The sequence below is a fragment of the Camelus ferus genome, chromosome 9, assembly GCF_009834535.1.
Source record: "Camelus ferus isolate YT-003-E chromosome 9, BCGSAC_Cfer_1.0, whole genome shotgun sequence".
Classification (NCBI taxonomy): Eukaryota; Metazoa; Chordata; class Mammalia; order Artiodactyla; family Camelidae; genus Camelus; species Camelus ferus.
The window spans coordinates 30,203,084-30,219,018 of NC_045704.1; the positions used below are offsets into that span (position 1 = coordinate 30,203,084).

General features: G+C 47.8%; 1 protein-coding gene across 1 annotated transcript; it reads left to right on the top strand.

Moving 5' to 3' along the window:
* The first annotated feature begins 1,471 nt into the window (after nucleotides 1-1,471).
* Nucleotides 1,472-12,493, top strand: C9H16orf78 (chromosome 9 C16orf78 homolog). The gene is made up of 5 exons (XM_032486261.1): nucleotides 1,472-1,910; nucleotides 5,269-5,382; nucleotides 5,875-6,016; nucleotides 9,788-10,040; nucleotides 12,289-12,493. The coding sequence occupies exons 1-5, from the start codon at nucleotides 1,758-1,760 to the stop codon at nucleotides 12,434-12,436; spliced, it is 810 nt and encodes a 269-aa protein (XP_032342152.1). The 5' UTR covers nucleotides 1,472-1,757; the 3' UTR covers nucleotides 12,437-12,493.
* The last annotated feature ends 3,442 nt before the right edge of the window (nucleotides 12,494-15,935 follow it).

Here is a 15,935-nt window from a genome sequence, read left to right on the forward strand (position 1 = left end):
TGCTTGTTGAGTGAACGAATGAAATTTCTAAAGCAACAAAGCATTCCAGCACCTTCATTCCCTCGCTCCAAAGTAACCCTCCACGTCCTTCCCCAGGCCTCCACTCTTTAGACACACAGATTATTCCCTCCGCGTACACCTCCATTGGCTGGTGCAGCTCCCTCTGGCTGGGATGTAATTTCCTTCTTGTCAAAGTCCTCTTCATCCTTCAAGACCAAGCTCTAATACTTCCTTGGCAGAGTCTTCCCTGATCCCCCCAGGCAGACTTTACCATGCCCTCTCTTGTGTTCCCTCTGCACTTTTTTGTAATGTCACTACTTCACTATTACCATTGACCCTGTATTTGCTGTTTGTATGACATAAAAGGTTTGATGGCAAGTGACAGAAAATACAACTCAGGCGGAGTTACACATTAAAAGTCTGAAAAGCTCAGATACTGGCTCGTGTTTTCAGTGGGTCTGTTGGCTCTGCCCTGCTCTTTGAATGGGGTTCATCTTCACGGTAGCTTCCATCCCCCATCAGAAAAAATTGCTACCACCATTCCAGGCTTGACATTCAAATGCCCCACTATTGACATGAAGACTTTTCCTCACATTCCCAGCAAAAGCTCCCACTTCTAGGCTGACTGAGCCCCTCTCGTGCCAATCGCTCTAGCCTGGGGAGTGCCTTGTATTCATTGGCTCAGATCAATGGGGTCCCTTCCCTCAAAATGAAGTCGTGTTTACTCACCTGCACCTCAAGGGGGAACAATGGAGGAAGCACCAGGAGGCACAACAGTGCCCACCAGGCTTTGTAGGTGTCTCTGCAAGGAAACGACAAGCTCCTTGAAGACTGACTCTACTTAATCACTATCTGGTACTCTAGCCACCTTGGCCTTCTGCTAGTCCTCAAATGTTCCCTGCTTCCATCCTGCCACAGGGCCTTTACACATGCTTGTCCCCCTGTCTAGGGCCCCACTGAGGCCTGCTTACCCTTTAGCTCCACTCATTCCCCAATTGTGATCCACCCGCTACGCATCCACGTCTGGCTCTTTTGTTTTGGCTAGTTCTTAGGATTATATTCCTTTCCTTCAGAGCATTCACCTTCACTTGTCATGATGGATTCATGGGGTAATTATTTGACTGCTGTCTCGTCTCTCCCAGTAGCCCATATGTTTCACAAGATCTGACTATGTTTTTTATCTTGTTTTGTATCCCCAGCACCATGTCTGGCACATAGTTGGCATCTGGTAACTGTCTTTTCAACAAATATAAAAGTAATTAAGCCTCTAAAAATCTCCATTTTAATTAGATTATGTTGTGGAAAGCCTACCAAACTAAGGAATTCAGATGTTTTATTAAGCTCCAGGGACCCACTGAAGGCTTTTGATAAGAGGAACTATGTGAACTGACCTTTGTTTTAGTAAGATCTCTATGGAAATGGAGGTGGAGAGGCCATACAGGAGGCTGTGGCAGAGTCCAGGTGACGGACAGTGCTGAGAGAGGGACAGTGGCCACATAGGGATGCCAGTGTCCCACTCCACTCTGACCCTCATGGACCAGCCTGACAGTGACCTCATAATCACCCGCTAGACCTCCTACCCTTTTAAAGTCAGAATCTCATCTGTAGTCTAATACTGCCAAAATATGTTCACATTCATGTTCATCACATGAGGAAAACGTCCTACCATCTGAGTCACCCAGGCCAGCAAGTAGAGGCAGAGGGTTCGACAAAGTGAGAGTGTGCCACCTTCCCGCCCAAGTCACGACCAAGGCTCCATGATGACAGAGAAGCCAGAGGACCTGAAGGACTCGCTGCCTACAGAGAGGAAGCACGTGTGGAGGTCGGCTGAGGAGAGGCGGATGTCGGACCTCACGCGGGTGTTGGAGTGGCTGGAGCGGAGGCAGAGGAAGAAGACGCAATCTCTCCAGGTGTGTTCTGTCACAGGAAACTTGCGAGGAAGACTTCACTCAAGGCTATTGCAATATGATGTGATAGGGAGAGAGCGTTTTAAGCACTGGGGTGAGCCAGGAGGAGAGCACTGGAGGATGGGGTTGGGGGCTGTTGCGGATATGATCAGGCCATCTGTGTTTGCTAAGTCTCCCTGTGTAGTTATGCTCCTGCCCTCCCACAGAGACTGGAGGTGGTAGCGCTGTCTTTTCCTGATGATTGCATTTCAAAGGGATGGCTCCCAGGTCCTTGAGAAAAATACTCTTGGACTGTAAAACTGGCAGGAGGCTGGATAAAGATTTACATCTCAAAGGATCAGAGAAAGAGTTTACAAGTTTTCCAAAGGAATTGTTCTCAGAAAAGGGTGGTCAAGGGTCTAGAGTCCAGGAAGAAATCTGGCTGGTTTACTCAAGGTGAAAGGAATGTCAGGGCCGTCTTGGTCAGTGTTCAAGAAGGACTGAAGGACAATAATTTCTGGGGTCTTGGTGGCAGAACGGGTCCTTCCCACTGTCTCCAGGCACTTCCGTCCTCATGATGGCTCCAGGGCCAAAGGGCATTCGGTCTCCTCCACCACTACCTGCACTGGGACTCCTGCTAACATACCTCTGCATTTCTATCCTGCATCAGAACTAGTTGTAACCTGTCTGTCTTAGTCTATTTGGGCTGCTAGAACCCAATGCTATAGACCAGGCAGCTTATAACAACAGAAATTATGCTCTCACAGATTTGGAGGTTGGGAAGCCCTAGATGAAGGTACCAGCAGATTTGGTATCTGATGAAGGTCTGCTTCCTGGTTTACAGATGGCCGCCTGGGGGAGGGTGTATCTCGGTGGTAGAGCACATGCTTAGCATATACAAGGTCCTGGGTTCAATCCCCAGTACCTCCATCAAAATAAATAAATAAACATAGATGGCCACCTTCTTGCTACCTCCTCATATGGAGGAATAGACAGGAGAGATCTCTGGGCCTCTTTATTTATAAGGCCCTAATCCCACTCATGAAGGCTCCACCCTCATGACCTAACCACCTCCCAAGGCCCCATCTCCTAACACCATCACTTTAGGAGTTAGGATTTCAACATATGAATTTGGTGGGGGAGACACAAACATTCAGTCAGTAGAACCACACTTCCCTCTTTCTCCAGGAACTCTGGCAACCACTCTGGCCTCAGTTTCCCCCAGAGTTCCCCTCTGGGCCCATCATCTATGGGAAATCAAGCCATGTCCTTAGAAAGTGGTCTCTTTCTGCAGAGGATGCTACCTGGTCTCGCCTCCCCTGGCCCCGAGAGAAAAATGGGCAAAATGGCATTACTAACAACAGTGATAACTTTTGATGCTTGTGTGTGTGTGTGTGCACGCATGCACGCATGTGTGTGTGTGTGTGTGTGTGTGTGTGTGTGTGTGTGTGTGTAGGTACTGGGGATTTTGAACTCAGGACCTTGTGCATACCAAGCATACGCTCTACCACTGAGCTATACCCTCACCCAACAATGATAACTTTTATTAAGCGTTTCCAACATGCCAGGCTCTGTGCTTAGCATGCCATGGGATGTTCATCAAATGCTCCCAGCAAGGCACAAAGTAGGCACCCTTCTTAACCGCCCCCCTTCCCCTGCCAGCTGAAGGAAAAGGAAGCCAAGGTGAAGAGGAATAATTTGCTTGAGCTCACAGAGCTAGTGAAGGGCTGAGCCAGGGCTCAAACTCAGACTTATCCTGTTCCCAAGCTATCAGGCCAACTCCCCATCACCACCTCCGCTTTCTCTGCCTCACTCAGTCCAGCGCCCCCTGCCGTTCAGAGAAGTTTCCATTCTGGTTATGTGCTTCTCATTTATTGTCAGAGAGCTGCGGAGTGCCAGTTCCATCAGACACGCTTAAATACCCCTGGCAAACATGTTTTACACAAAGGCGCTAGTGATTTACCTACCCAACTCCCCGCCCTCCAGTTTTTTTTTTGGGGGGGGTGGTATTAAAGCTTGATTGCTGGACCTCTCAGAACTCAACATCAATCACAGAAATTATATTCACTTCTATGATTAATAATATCTGATCCCATCTCATCTCACTAAGATCACATCCTGATAATGTTTTCACCGCTTGACCTTATATGCGATTTCTATTGTAAATAGTTTTGGATCCAGGGAGGAAACAAGTTTAAATTGAAAGTACAATTAAATCTGCAAGCATCATGACCCTTGCCAGAAGCATTTGGATTTTGAAAGGAGCTCCTGAGAAAGAGAGTGATGCTTCTGTGGCAGGTCTCAGACAGCAGGTGCCGGGGGGTGGGGGGGCCCTTTCATGAAGATGGTTGGAGGAGGGTTGACTCTCCCGTCTCCTGGCGGTCCAGGTTTTTCCCCTCTTCAGCACAGATGATGGTGCTACCCAGAGGGCGGTGCCCCTCTGACCTGCTTGGCATCCAAGAAGACCCCTGAAGTTCAAAGTCTCGGCCACTGAATCAGCAGCTGTTGCAGTTTTCTTGGGTCTGTGGTGTCGCCACACCAGTTCCACTCGGCTTCCTCTAAAAAGGGGGCAGCAGCTACTCCGGTGACACTGGAGGAGAGCTGAGGGTCGAGAGGGGAAGGTGGGAGGAAGGCCACGCCTGGAGGAGCTGGCCATCATCTCTCTCTGTTCAACCTGCCATCAGCCCTGGCCCCAGCTCACACCCCTTCCCCGAAGCCAAACGAAACCCCAGCACCTCCTCCTTAGATGGCCTCAAGCACACCCTTGGACAGCTCCTTCATCACAACACTCCTTCTAACGCCTTCCGCCCACATATTGTTGCATTCACGGAGGGCTTAGCACTTGCAGGCAGTGGTTCATTTATTTTCCAAGATAACCCTGTGAAGTAGGTCCTGCTATTGCCCCCATCTTCAGATAAGGAAACTAAGCCACAGAGAGAGCAGTCCCCTCCCCAAAGTTGCTCAGCCACTAAACCGTAGAGCAGGATTGCAAGCCAGGCCATATAACCTGGAGACCAGTCATGGCCCCACGACTCTGAGACCCCACGGCACACCCCGAGAGGAGGCCCGGCCAGTTCAGTTCTTCCTGTGGTGATCCAGCATCCCATGCCCACCCCTTCTAGGCCCGCCTGGATGCACCTCTGCGGGCCCCTCCCCCGCTGGGCCCTGGAGCTCCCTAAGGATAGCCAGACCTAGGGTTTGAGGTCATTCTGGGGGTGGTGTGATATGGACAGCGGGGCATGTCCGGAGGCAGAGGGACCAAGATGGGGGACAGGAGCGCCAGAGTTGGTATTAAATCCGGGCGAAGCCTTCCCCTCTGTGGGACAGGGGCGGGTCTGGGCCCACTGGGGTGGCCACAAGGCTCTTCTACCTGTTGTTTCAGAAGAACAAACCTAAGGGGGTGACATTCTCTGCAGCACCTAGGAAGGAAGAAAAGAAAGCCCAAAACGTCCAAAAACTGCAGGGACAGAACCACCAGGCGCCGCTCTCTGAGCAGGTGACGCAGCCCTGCCTCCCCAGCCCTGCTACCCCTCCATCCTGCATGGGGTATGGCCCCCTTTTTTCTTTTAATTTAAGGCTCTAAAATTCATTCCTGCCCTACACTAGCACCCCCAATGGATCAGTCCACCCGCCAAGCTCCCATCCCCCACCCCGTGCACCCTGGTGGGAAGACTTGCACCTCTGCAGCAGAGTGCGTTCCTCCCGGGTACCACCTCCCCCTAAAGACCACTCAGGAGTGCCCCTGGAAAGGGGAGGCCCCCAGCAAGGGGCCCCTCACGGCTTCCTTCTGAGCCATGGGGACAGAGGGAGGAGTGAGCAGGAACCAGAGCATCCCTGTGCGATTGTCCCTGTGCCATTGTCCCAGGCCGAGAGCCCGTCTCTCCTTTGGCCTCCTTGCCTGCTTTTCAACAAACCCTTGAACTTGCTCATTTTGGGAGTAAAGGAGGGGGCGCCAGATCCCATTCCCCAGCATGTAACTTCCATCCAGGTCCCCTTCCAGGTCTCGGGGCAAAACGCCAAGGATGAGGAGACTTCTGCCCTGTACAGAAGGCTCTACAGAGTGGAAGCAAAGGGAAAACGCCTCAGCATGGCCCTGGGCAACTACCCCAAGGACATGCCTAGGAAATCTGGTAAGGCAAGCGCCTTGGTCGTGGGATGCCAGAGCTGTCCTCAAAACCACCCTCCCCTCAGAGGGACGGAACGCTCATGCCATCCTTAGGGCAGCTGCATCCGCGTCAACCCAACCTCCGTGGACGCAGGAGTGCCCACGTGACTCTTTAGGGATCACAGCACAAGCTGGGTGTGACCTGGGCCAGAGGCGAGTGGGTGTCAAGGCTCTGTGGGCACCTGGGTGATCTCTTCTCAGGAGCCCATCCTGCCCCCTGGGTTCCTGAAGCCATTTTGGTGACATCAACTTCATGTTCAAATTAATTAATACAGATACTGTGACAATGTCAGTGTCACTGACGGTACCACGCCTGGTGGCCTGAAACCTGCCAGGTGCTGCTTGCACCCAAGAAGAGGTGGGTTGGGGTTATGCCAGATACCTATTGCCAAGACTGCTCGAGTTTGAATCCCCGCCCCACCACTCTATATCAAACTCAGCACTGTATCATCCCTAGCAAGTCACTCCACCTCTGGGGTCTAGTTTTCACATTTCTAAAATGGGACAATAACATTGTGTGACCTGTCTCACAGTATCGTGAGTCAAGGCACGGAATGCACTTAGCCTGATACAAAGTAGCTGCTCAATAAATGTTAGCAAACGGCTATTTCTAAGTTAACATTTTGCTAACATTCTCAGATGGGCTGTGTTGGAAAAACAGATGCATTTATCATGCCTGGCCTCTTGGGATGGAAGTGCATGGTAAAAAAAGAAATCTGAAAGGGATTCCAAATAGCCCAAAGGAAGAGCGGCAAGAGCTTCCGAGCAGGAACTGCCAGTTCTCCTGTACAAACCACTCCCATTGTGCAACCCCCCACCAAAAGTTTTTTTCCCCTTTTCGTTTAATACACCAAAGCCATTGTAACCAAACTGCAGTTACCGGCCTGTCAGAATTAAATATGATCAGCTCTAAATGCAGCACAGGATCCTAGACTGAATCCTGGAATAGCACTTCAGTGGAAAAACTGGTGAAATCCAAAACAGCCCTTGTAATGTGCCCGTGTTAATTTCTTGTTTCCTGCTTCTGTAAGACATTAACATCAGGGCAAACAGAGCGTATGTAGACAGGAAGTCTCTGTACCATCTTTGCAACTCTTCTGTAAATCAAAAAGTACTCCAAGATAAAAAGTTCATTAAAAATAAAATAGAAAGAGATTGATTTGTGCCCTACGGAAAGCCCCAAACCTTTCTCCAGGTTTTCTGTAGCTCCCAGCATCCTGGTCTGCTGGGCCCCAGAGCATCCATAGACCTCAATTCCGGTAGCTGTCCCCGTCTCCCTGCGCTCTTCTTGCCCAGACACAGAGCACATTCCCTTCATTTCTCCCTAGACCTCTCTCTTGAAGCTTTTGTGTGTGAGGAGACTTCACTGAAGGTCTAGGGCAACAAAGGGAAATAATTACATCACTTATAGTAGGAGATTGTGCTATACCTCTTTTAGAACCAGAGATAGATCCAATAGACACGACAGGAAGTACCTAGAAGAATCTACCAATGCAATCAACAAACCATACATTTATGCTTGAATAGAGAACACAAACTTTTATATGGCCCAAGAATATTTACAAAAATCATCTGCATATTCACCACGAAGAAAACATTAACATTCTATAACAGGAAAGATTTTAGGGCCACTTACATTATCCTAAAGCAATAATTAGAAATAAAATTAAAATTAAAAGATAATCTCAACTGAAATTAAGAAACACTCCTAAAATACCATTATATCGAAGAAAAAAAAGACTAACAGAAATATGCCTGTTTCACACCAAAATCCATGGGGCAAAGGCAAAATCTATGCTCAAAAGAAAACCTACAGCACAAACTAAAAGTAGTGGTTCTTGTCTTCATAAAACAAAAAAATTGTTTAAATTATCACTTCTATTAATTTAACAAGATAGAAAAATTATTAGCATGCAAAAGAGAGAATTAATATATTAAATACCAGCTAAGATTAATGAAATACAAGGTAAAACATAGTTAAAAGGATAGATACCAAGCTAGCTTTTTGAAAAAGCAAGTGACAGATAAGATACACTTATCATGAGGCTTGTCACAAAGAGTCAAAATATGCAAGATTTTATATAAGAAAGGATACGTAAGCAAAGACAAGAGACATATTAAATGAATTATAATAGAATATATATGCACCTCTCCACAATGCATTTGAAAACCTAGCAGAAATGGATAATTTCCTGTCATACTATAAATTATCAAAATGGACATAATTAAGAGTAGAAAAGTTGAATAGAGCAATTTCTGAGGTAAAAATCGAAAGATGGTGGACACTTCCCCACTAAAAAAGGCACCAGGATAAATGGTTCCACACCAAGTTCTACCTAACATTTAAAAGGCAAATAACCCCAACATGACTTCAACTATGGCAGACCATATTAAAATGTAGACATTTCTGTATTAATCTGACAAGCTGTCATAACCTTAGTATTAAAATACTATGCAAAAAAGCAGGCCAATCTCACAATAATATAGATGCAAAATGATATGAAAAATGTTGGCAACTATACTCAGTGTATGAACATATAGCAAATATATCCATGTATGAAATAAATAAAGTACCATGACCAAGTGAGATTTATTATAGCAGGTTGCAAATGGTTACGTTATCAAAATCAGGTTATCTAATAACGTAATTTATTGCATCAGTAAGTTGAAGGAAAACTGCACGCTAGAAAAGCAATAAACAGAATCAAACAATTATTACTAATAAAAATTATGTAAACTAAGAGTAAAGCTGCTAAACATTATAAAATATATGCCAAAAGTAGTGGCAAATATTCTAAATGATGAAATGCTAAAATAAATTAAAATCAGGAACAAAATGAGGCATGACTGTTATCACCATCACTGACATTGGCAGAATCTGTCAAATGCAACATGTCATGAAGAGAACAAAATTTTTATAAATATTAGAAGCAATATATTTTCACTTTTCCCCTAATACGGTTGCATTTCTGCAAAACTCAAGGAATTCTAGTCAAAATATAATAAAATTTGGTATGGTTGCTGGTGTACTGGAAAAAAAATTTAACAGTAGTATTTTCTCTGTACTAGTCATATCAGTTAGAAATAGAAATGGGAAGAAAATATTCCATTAGCATATGTAAAAAACTGTAAAATACTTAGAATTATATTTAACAAGAAGAAAATAATGAAGATCTCCGAGCTCTAGCCCCAAAAGTATTTCACTTCATACAATCCCAGTATTTGGGTAACATCAGACACTCACCATTTTGTTTCACATATGTGTGCTTTTGTGCATGTATTCCTCCTGCCCACACATGCTGTTCCTCCTGCCCACACATGCTGTTCCTTTTGCCTGCAATACCTTTCTCCCTTTTTCATCTGATAAACTATTTGTCCTTTAAAAACCCAGCTCAAAGTTGACCTTCTCTAATACTTTCCCCTACCCTCTCTAGACAAAAGCTCACTTTAGGAGAATTTTCCCTGGGGGGGGGGGGGGAGAGAAGATTGGGAAAAGGAAATGAAGGAAAGAGGGGAAGGGGAGTGAGCTGAGGAGGCAAGGAGACAGGAGGCACAAAAAGTTGACTAGGGATTAAATGAATGCTAAAAAGGAGAACCTGCCAAAACCTTGAAAAGACCTCATATCTCAGTACTGTTTGAAGCCCCTGCAGCCTTTCAGGCCTCCTCCCCTGCCTATCTCCCATACTGCTCACCTCTACCAGGATCTAACTCCCTGGTGACATCTGTCCAATTTCAGACGTAGACATCAAGGATGTAATCACTCAAGAGTCCACTCAGCGCTCAATGCCCTACCATCGACAAAGCACCACTGAACCCACGTTACAGGATGCCATCTTCCCCCAAAGAAGGGCCACCCTCTTCAGAGACTGGGTGGGCAAGATGTCTGACATCTCTTACGAGCGTAAGCTGAAGAGCCTCATGGAGAAGGGCGTGGAGCCCAAGGTGGAGATGGTGAGGATGCTGAAGCCAGAGGAGGTGCTGAGCTGCCGGTGAGCAGCCTGCGCGGGTGGGGATGGATGCATCCTGCAAGGCCAGGCTTTGCTCACGGCTGCCTAGGTTCAGACACCTGGGCTGGGTCCGGAGTGTCGGAGGGTGGCCGTAGAGTGTCTGGGCTCTGTTTCTGGGTCCCAAAGGGTGGCTCCAGGGCTGAAGCTGAAACCCGCTGTTTCCGAGCAGCCCATCTCGCTAGTGGACCATCTCCTGGATGGATAAGACAATTAGATGCTGCCATTTTGATGCCACACCTTTGGACACATACACAACCCTTCCAAAATTTCTATTTGTTTCACAAAAGCAACCACGGGTATTATTCACAAAGGAAAGAATGAGTTGTCTGTGGCCTTGTTTTAACAGAAAACTCCCCTAGGATCCCTTACACTGTGGTGTTGAATTGCGGGTGATAGTAGCCACCATTCCCAGTGACTATCTGCTGTATGTTTGGGATTTTAGACTCCAAAGGGAACACAAACAAAGCATGAAACCATTTGGCATTTACTGTTCTTACCACAGGGTCTCCCTTCTTGCTTGTTCTTTGTCTTACTTATCAAGACCCACTGGTTTTCAGCAACACCGAGAACAGCTTGGTTTCTGCCCCCAAATCCAAGCACCCCTCCTTAGTCCAATGTCATCCTTTACTGTAAGGCTGTATCTGACAAGGTTCGGAAGCTTCAGCAGAGGAGGACAACAGACTAAGGCAGTCATCCTTGCAGAGCTGACAGCAGCAAACTCACCTGTAGGTTTCACATGGCCTCAGATGCCTGGCATCCAACGACCCCAGTACACAGTCCTGCTCTGCTGGCTGACTGGCTGGGATGGATGGGTGGAATGACTGACTGGCTGAAAGACAGACAGGCAGCCTCCTTGACTGAAGGAGGCTTTGGCTGTGGCTTTCAGATTGATAAAATGGTTTTAATTGACTCTGGCCAACAGACAGCCCACCTAGGCTCCATGGTGGGGAGAAAAGACTTGGACAGGGCCCCTGCCCTCCAAGGAGGAGGGGAGAATATTTGGAGAGATGGCATTTAACAGGCCACTAGAAAGACATCCAAGAAAAGGATGAAATTGTCCTTTGGGATCTCAGTGAGTGCCCACATGTGGATATGCATGAGACCACCTGGGGCCGGGCTGGTTGGGGAAGGGAGGGGCAGACCGTGTCTGGAACGGTCAGGGGAAGGTGTCCAGGTGTGGGTGGGGACTGAGCTGTCTATAAGAACAGGGACACTCTGGGCAGACCTTGAAGGAGAAGGAAGGACCTTCCCAAAGTGTAGAAACGCCAGGTTCTATCAGCTCCTCCCCCACCATCTGCAGCAAAGTACCCACCAGTGGGCAGCCTGAGTAGGGAGCCCTCCTCCTTATAGTAAAGCTTGGATCAAGGTCAAATTTAATGGTGGGGTGAGGGCTATGACGGCAGAGATACTCTCTAAATCACACCGTATAGATAGGATCAGCCCTATTCTTCAGTATAGGTCAGAATGTGGAGCTTTAATAATATTTCAAATTAATGTTTTAATTTTAATTTTTTAACTAAAAAAATTTTGTTTGAGTATTATTTTTCAAAAATACTAACCTGTATTCCTACAACTTTCTCAGCCTTTATTCCCACTGTCCTGTATTTCCCCCGGCCATTGCCCTCACTCAGATTATACACACATGGCAGTGATGAAAGAAAACACGTAACAATTTGCATCCTGGTTTTTTTCTCCCCACTTGGCATGACGTCACAGCCATATTGCACCTTTTCTTCCTAATGACATTTTCACGCTAGCAGAAGAGTCCTAAAAATGGTTATTCCATTATTTGCTTGACCATTCCTCGGTTGATGGAATTTCCTATTTCCCTATTGCTGATGGCCCTAAATAAACATTTTATTTATATAGCTTTTCTTTCCACTGACTTGTCTTCTTGGGATAAGCTGAGGACCTGAGTGGAGTCACTAAGTCGAAAATAATAAACCTGTTTGTTTTTTGGGTGAGGGGGACAGGGGATTTCTTGGCTTATATATTGCTAAACTGATTTCCAAAAAAAGTTATACCAATAAAATCTCCCACCAAATCTATGGGGGTGCTTTGGGGGTGTCCCACTCTTTCATGAGATCTCTGTCAGCTCCAGAAATGTCTAGAGAGCCAGTTCCTTGCAGAGATCCCACACTGGTGCTGCTTAATCTAATCTCTTTTCAGTAGAGTTTGGAGCCGCAGTGACTCCACCTTCAACTGACCTCTTTGGCCTTGTCTCGCACAGATACCTGAGATTGTCCAAGAACAACATTCGAACCTTGCTCAAGCTGTGCAAGGATGCAGGAATGAACGTGGACATCCATCCCCACATGGTCGAAGGAGAAATAGACGCTAAAAAGGTGTTCAACCAAAACACCAGCGTAGCCCTTTAAATAGCTCCTCTCCCTGGCCACCTCGAGCTCCCTCTGCCACTGGACCCTCAGCCACCACATGCCACCCTCTGGCACATCACACCTGGCCCTTCAGACCTGGTGCATCCCCTTTAGATAGTAGCAATCAGGAAACAAGGCTAGATTGCCTGGATCATCGTGCTCATGTAGTGTTTGTCTTCATCATCCACGTCAGAACCAACTCTGGAAAAACTGTGGGTTTCTCCCTGCCCTGCAAAGAGTACTCATTAGAAAAGGCTTCTTAGAAAGGAAATCTTAGAAGAAGTGACAAATGGGAGCCCAGAGTCCCCAGAGGGACTTCAGGGGGCTGTTGGGGACACACACACCACAGGTCTTGCCTACTGTCCCTACTTCCACCCGTGGGGGACACGGCTCTGTGGGGAGCTGGCTCTCTTGTGTGGGGGGGTGGGTATCTGATCTGGAGAGCAAGAGGGGGAGAATTCTATCAGTTCAGGGAAACAGGATTACTCAAAGAAGCCACAGAGGGCTAAGAACTTGCTCAGAGTCCCACAGGCGAGAAGCTGCAGGGCTGGGATGAGAAGAGCGTCCTCACCTTAGTCTCTCATTCTGCCTTCTTGCGTGATGGAGACGCCAGCAAACCCCGCAGGACAGTTCAGAGACGCTGCTTTTCTGTCATGGAGCAACTGCCCACTGAGGTTACAATTCTAGTCCCTGTAAGCATTTCAAGTAAGTTCAAATCCCAACTGCCCCACTTACTAGCTGTGTGACTTTCAGCAAGTTACTTCCCTTCTCTGTGCCTTTGTTTCCTCACCTGGAAAATGGGGCTTATGATAGACCCGCTGAGTGGAGATGCTGAGAAGAGGAAACAAGAGCTTGCATGTGAAGCATGAAGTACAGGCACTGACACACAAGAGCTCAATAAACATGTGAGCTGTTCCCATAGTCCTTGGGGTGGATGCGGAGCAGGCTTCCCAGCCCCGACTTCCCCAGAAGGGGTCCTCAAAACTGGGCCCTTCCATGTGAGTCAAACCCTGTTGAAAACCTATGCCCCTCATGGCAAACCCAAAAACTGATGGTCCCTGAGCCTGCAGGGGCTAGTGCACACCCCCAAGGGATCCAGCTAGTCAGGTTTTACTTTCTGCCTCCATATACAAAAAGGGCGAGGATTCTACTGCCCTGCCCCCACCCCAGATGTTTTCTAAATCTTCATGCCCCACCTCGAGGCTCCAAAGTGACCCCCTGGAAGTGAGTGGGTCTCTCCATGTAAGTCGTTGAGCTTTGGAGTCAGAGTAAAGTTTTGGCGGCTTCCACCGCCTCGCCCACCTCCACCAACATACACCCACTCAAGTCACCACTAAGGAAAAGCAGAGCCCCTTAGAGTTGGAGACAGGTTAGAAACATGGGCCTGGAGCACAGCACCCCTGCAATGGATTTGTAAGCTATGCCACAAAGGTTTGTTTTTTTTTTTCCCCCTTGGGCTTGGTATTCATTCATTTAGCAAATATTTCTTGAGGACTTACTATATGCCAGGATCTGTTATAATTTCTGGGGATGAAGCAGGAAACAGAAAAAGACACAAGTCCTGCTCTCCTGCAGCTTATGTACTAGTTGAGGAGTGACTATGCCCCTCAACACAAGTACTTTCAGCAACTAATGAGAACATAGAATCAGGTGCAATGAAAGTAAAGGACTGAGCGAGGGTCAGGGAGGAGTGAGAGCTTTAGCTAGAGTGGGTAGTGCAGGCCTCTCTGAGGAAATATTTGAGTTAATACGTGGCTGAGGTGTATGTGGATCCAGGAGGGCCTGCTCCAGCAGAGGGGACAGCAAGAGCAAAGGCGTGGGCATGGGACAGAGAGCACAGTCACTGTGGCTGAAGCAGAGCTGGGAAGGAGAGGTGGGGAATCAGGCCCTGAAGATTATGGTCCAGAGTTTGGAGTTCATTCAATTACAACAGGAAACCATTGGGGGCTGACAATGGAAGAGACATCATTCTGGCTTCCAAGAAGAGAAAATGTGAGAGGGACAGGACAGCATGGTGGCTAGTAAAGGAGATGTGTCAGTTAGCTATGGCTGTGTAACAAATTTCCCCAAAACATAGTTTAAGGAATGTAATTCCTCATGAGTCCACAGATCAATTGAACCGTTCTGATCCAGGCCAGGCTTGGCCAGTCTAGGCTGGGCTTGTATGTTGGTAGGTTAGCAAGTAAGCTCACTGAGGGTTGGCTGGTCTACAGTAGCTTTGACTCAGATGTCTAGTCTCTGCTATGTGTGTATCATCCTCCAACAGGGCTTCTGTTTGTGGTGGTGGCAGCATTCCAAGAAGTGCACTCAGAACTGGTATACTGTCACCTCATTGCAGTCCCTTGCAGCCAGAGCAATTCCCAAGGTCATCTCAGAGTCAAGGGTGGAGAAGCTGCAGTCATATTGCCAAGGGTCTGGATGCAGCGGGGAGTACAGGATTATGCACACTTTTGCAATCAACCTACCACAAGCGGCTACCATGTACTTCAAGCAAGAGAAGTTGGAGGCTTAAAGTACAGTGATCATGATGGAAGCAAAGAATTGAGAATATGTGTTGGAGGCAGAGTTGATGAAATTTGGCACTGGATTGGATGCAGGCATGAAGGAGAGGAGTCAAGGATGACCCGTGAGTCACCCTTTGTCCAGGGTGACTGTCGGGTGTGCCTAAAATGAGATGGGCAGGAGGCAGGGATCCAGCTGAGGCTGGTTAGGTGGGAGACACCACCAGCATCCATGATGCTGTTCCCATGGTCGTGAGGGGCCACTGGCAGGTGTTCAGTAGGAGAGTGATGTGGTGAAGGACAGATTGGAGGGCAGCCCACGTACCTAGGCTGAGAACAGCAGATGTTTGTTTTCTCACAGTTCAGGAGGCCAGGAGTCCAAAATCAAGGTGTCGGCAGGACCACGTTCCTTCTGAAGCCTCTAGAGAAGGAATCTTCCTCTCCAATTCCAGCTTCTGGGCTTGTGACATCACTCCAACCTCTGCCTTCGTCTTCACACATCTGTCTTCTCTGTGTGTCTCTGTTCTTCCTGTAAGGACACAAGTCAGATTAAATTAGGGGCATGCTATGACCTCATCTTAGCCTGATTATATCTGCAAAGACCCTATTTTCAAATACGGTCACATTCCCGGGTACTGGGGCTTAGGACTTCAACATATCCTTTTGGGGACACAGTGTAAACCGTAACACAGAGAAACCAAAAGTAAGGAGTTGGGGGCCCAGAGAGGGGCAGAGGGTTCCCCAGGACCCCCCTGAGCTCATGACAGAGCTGGGGCTGGAACGCACACTCCCAACACCCTCCTGAGCTGGCCCTCCCGGACACACTGCCCATCTCTGCCCAGTACAAGTGCCAGAGTTTGGGCCCCAGATTGTGGGCCCCAGGTTGCTGTCCCCGGGAGCAGAGCCATCACACTGCTGGGACACTCAAGGAGCCAGGTCCTCTAGGAGATTGTCCCCATGCCCACCAGGCCCTGGTTCCTGGACTTGCTTATGTACCT

What these genes read in the sequence shown, in the direction of transcription:
- C9H16orf78 (XM_032486261.1), top strand. Translation starts at nt 1,758, where the DNA reads ATGATGACAGAGAAGCCAGAGGACCTGAAGGACTCGCTGCCTACAGAG. An exon ending in GGACATGCCTAGGAAATCTG is followed by an intron (nt 6,017 to 9,787) that starts GTAAGGCAAGCG and finishes GTCCAATTTCAG; the next exon opens with ACGTAGACATCAAGGATGTA. An exon ending in GAGGAGGTGCTGAGCTGCCG is followed by an intron (nt 10,041 to 12,288) that starts GTGAGCAGCCTG and finishes TGTCTCGCACAG; the next exon opens with ATACCTGAGATTGTCCAAGA.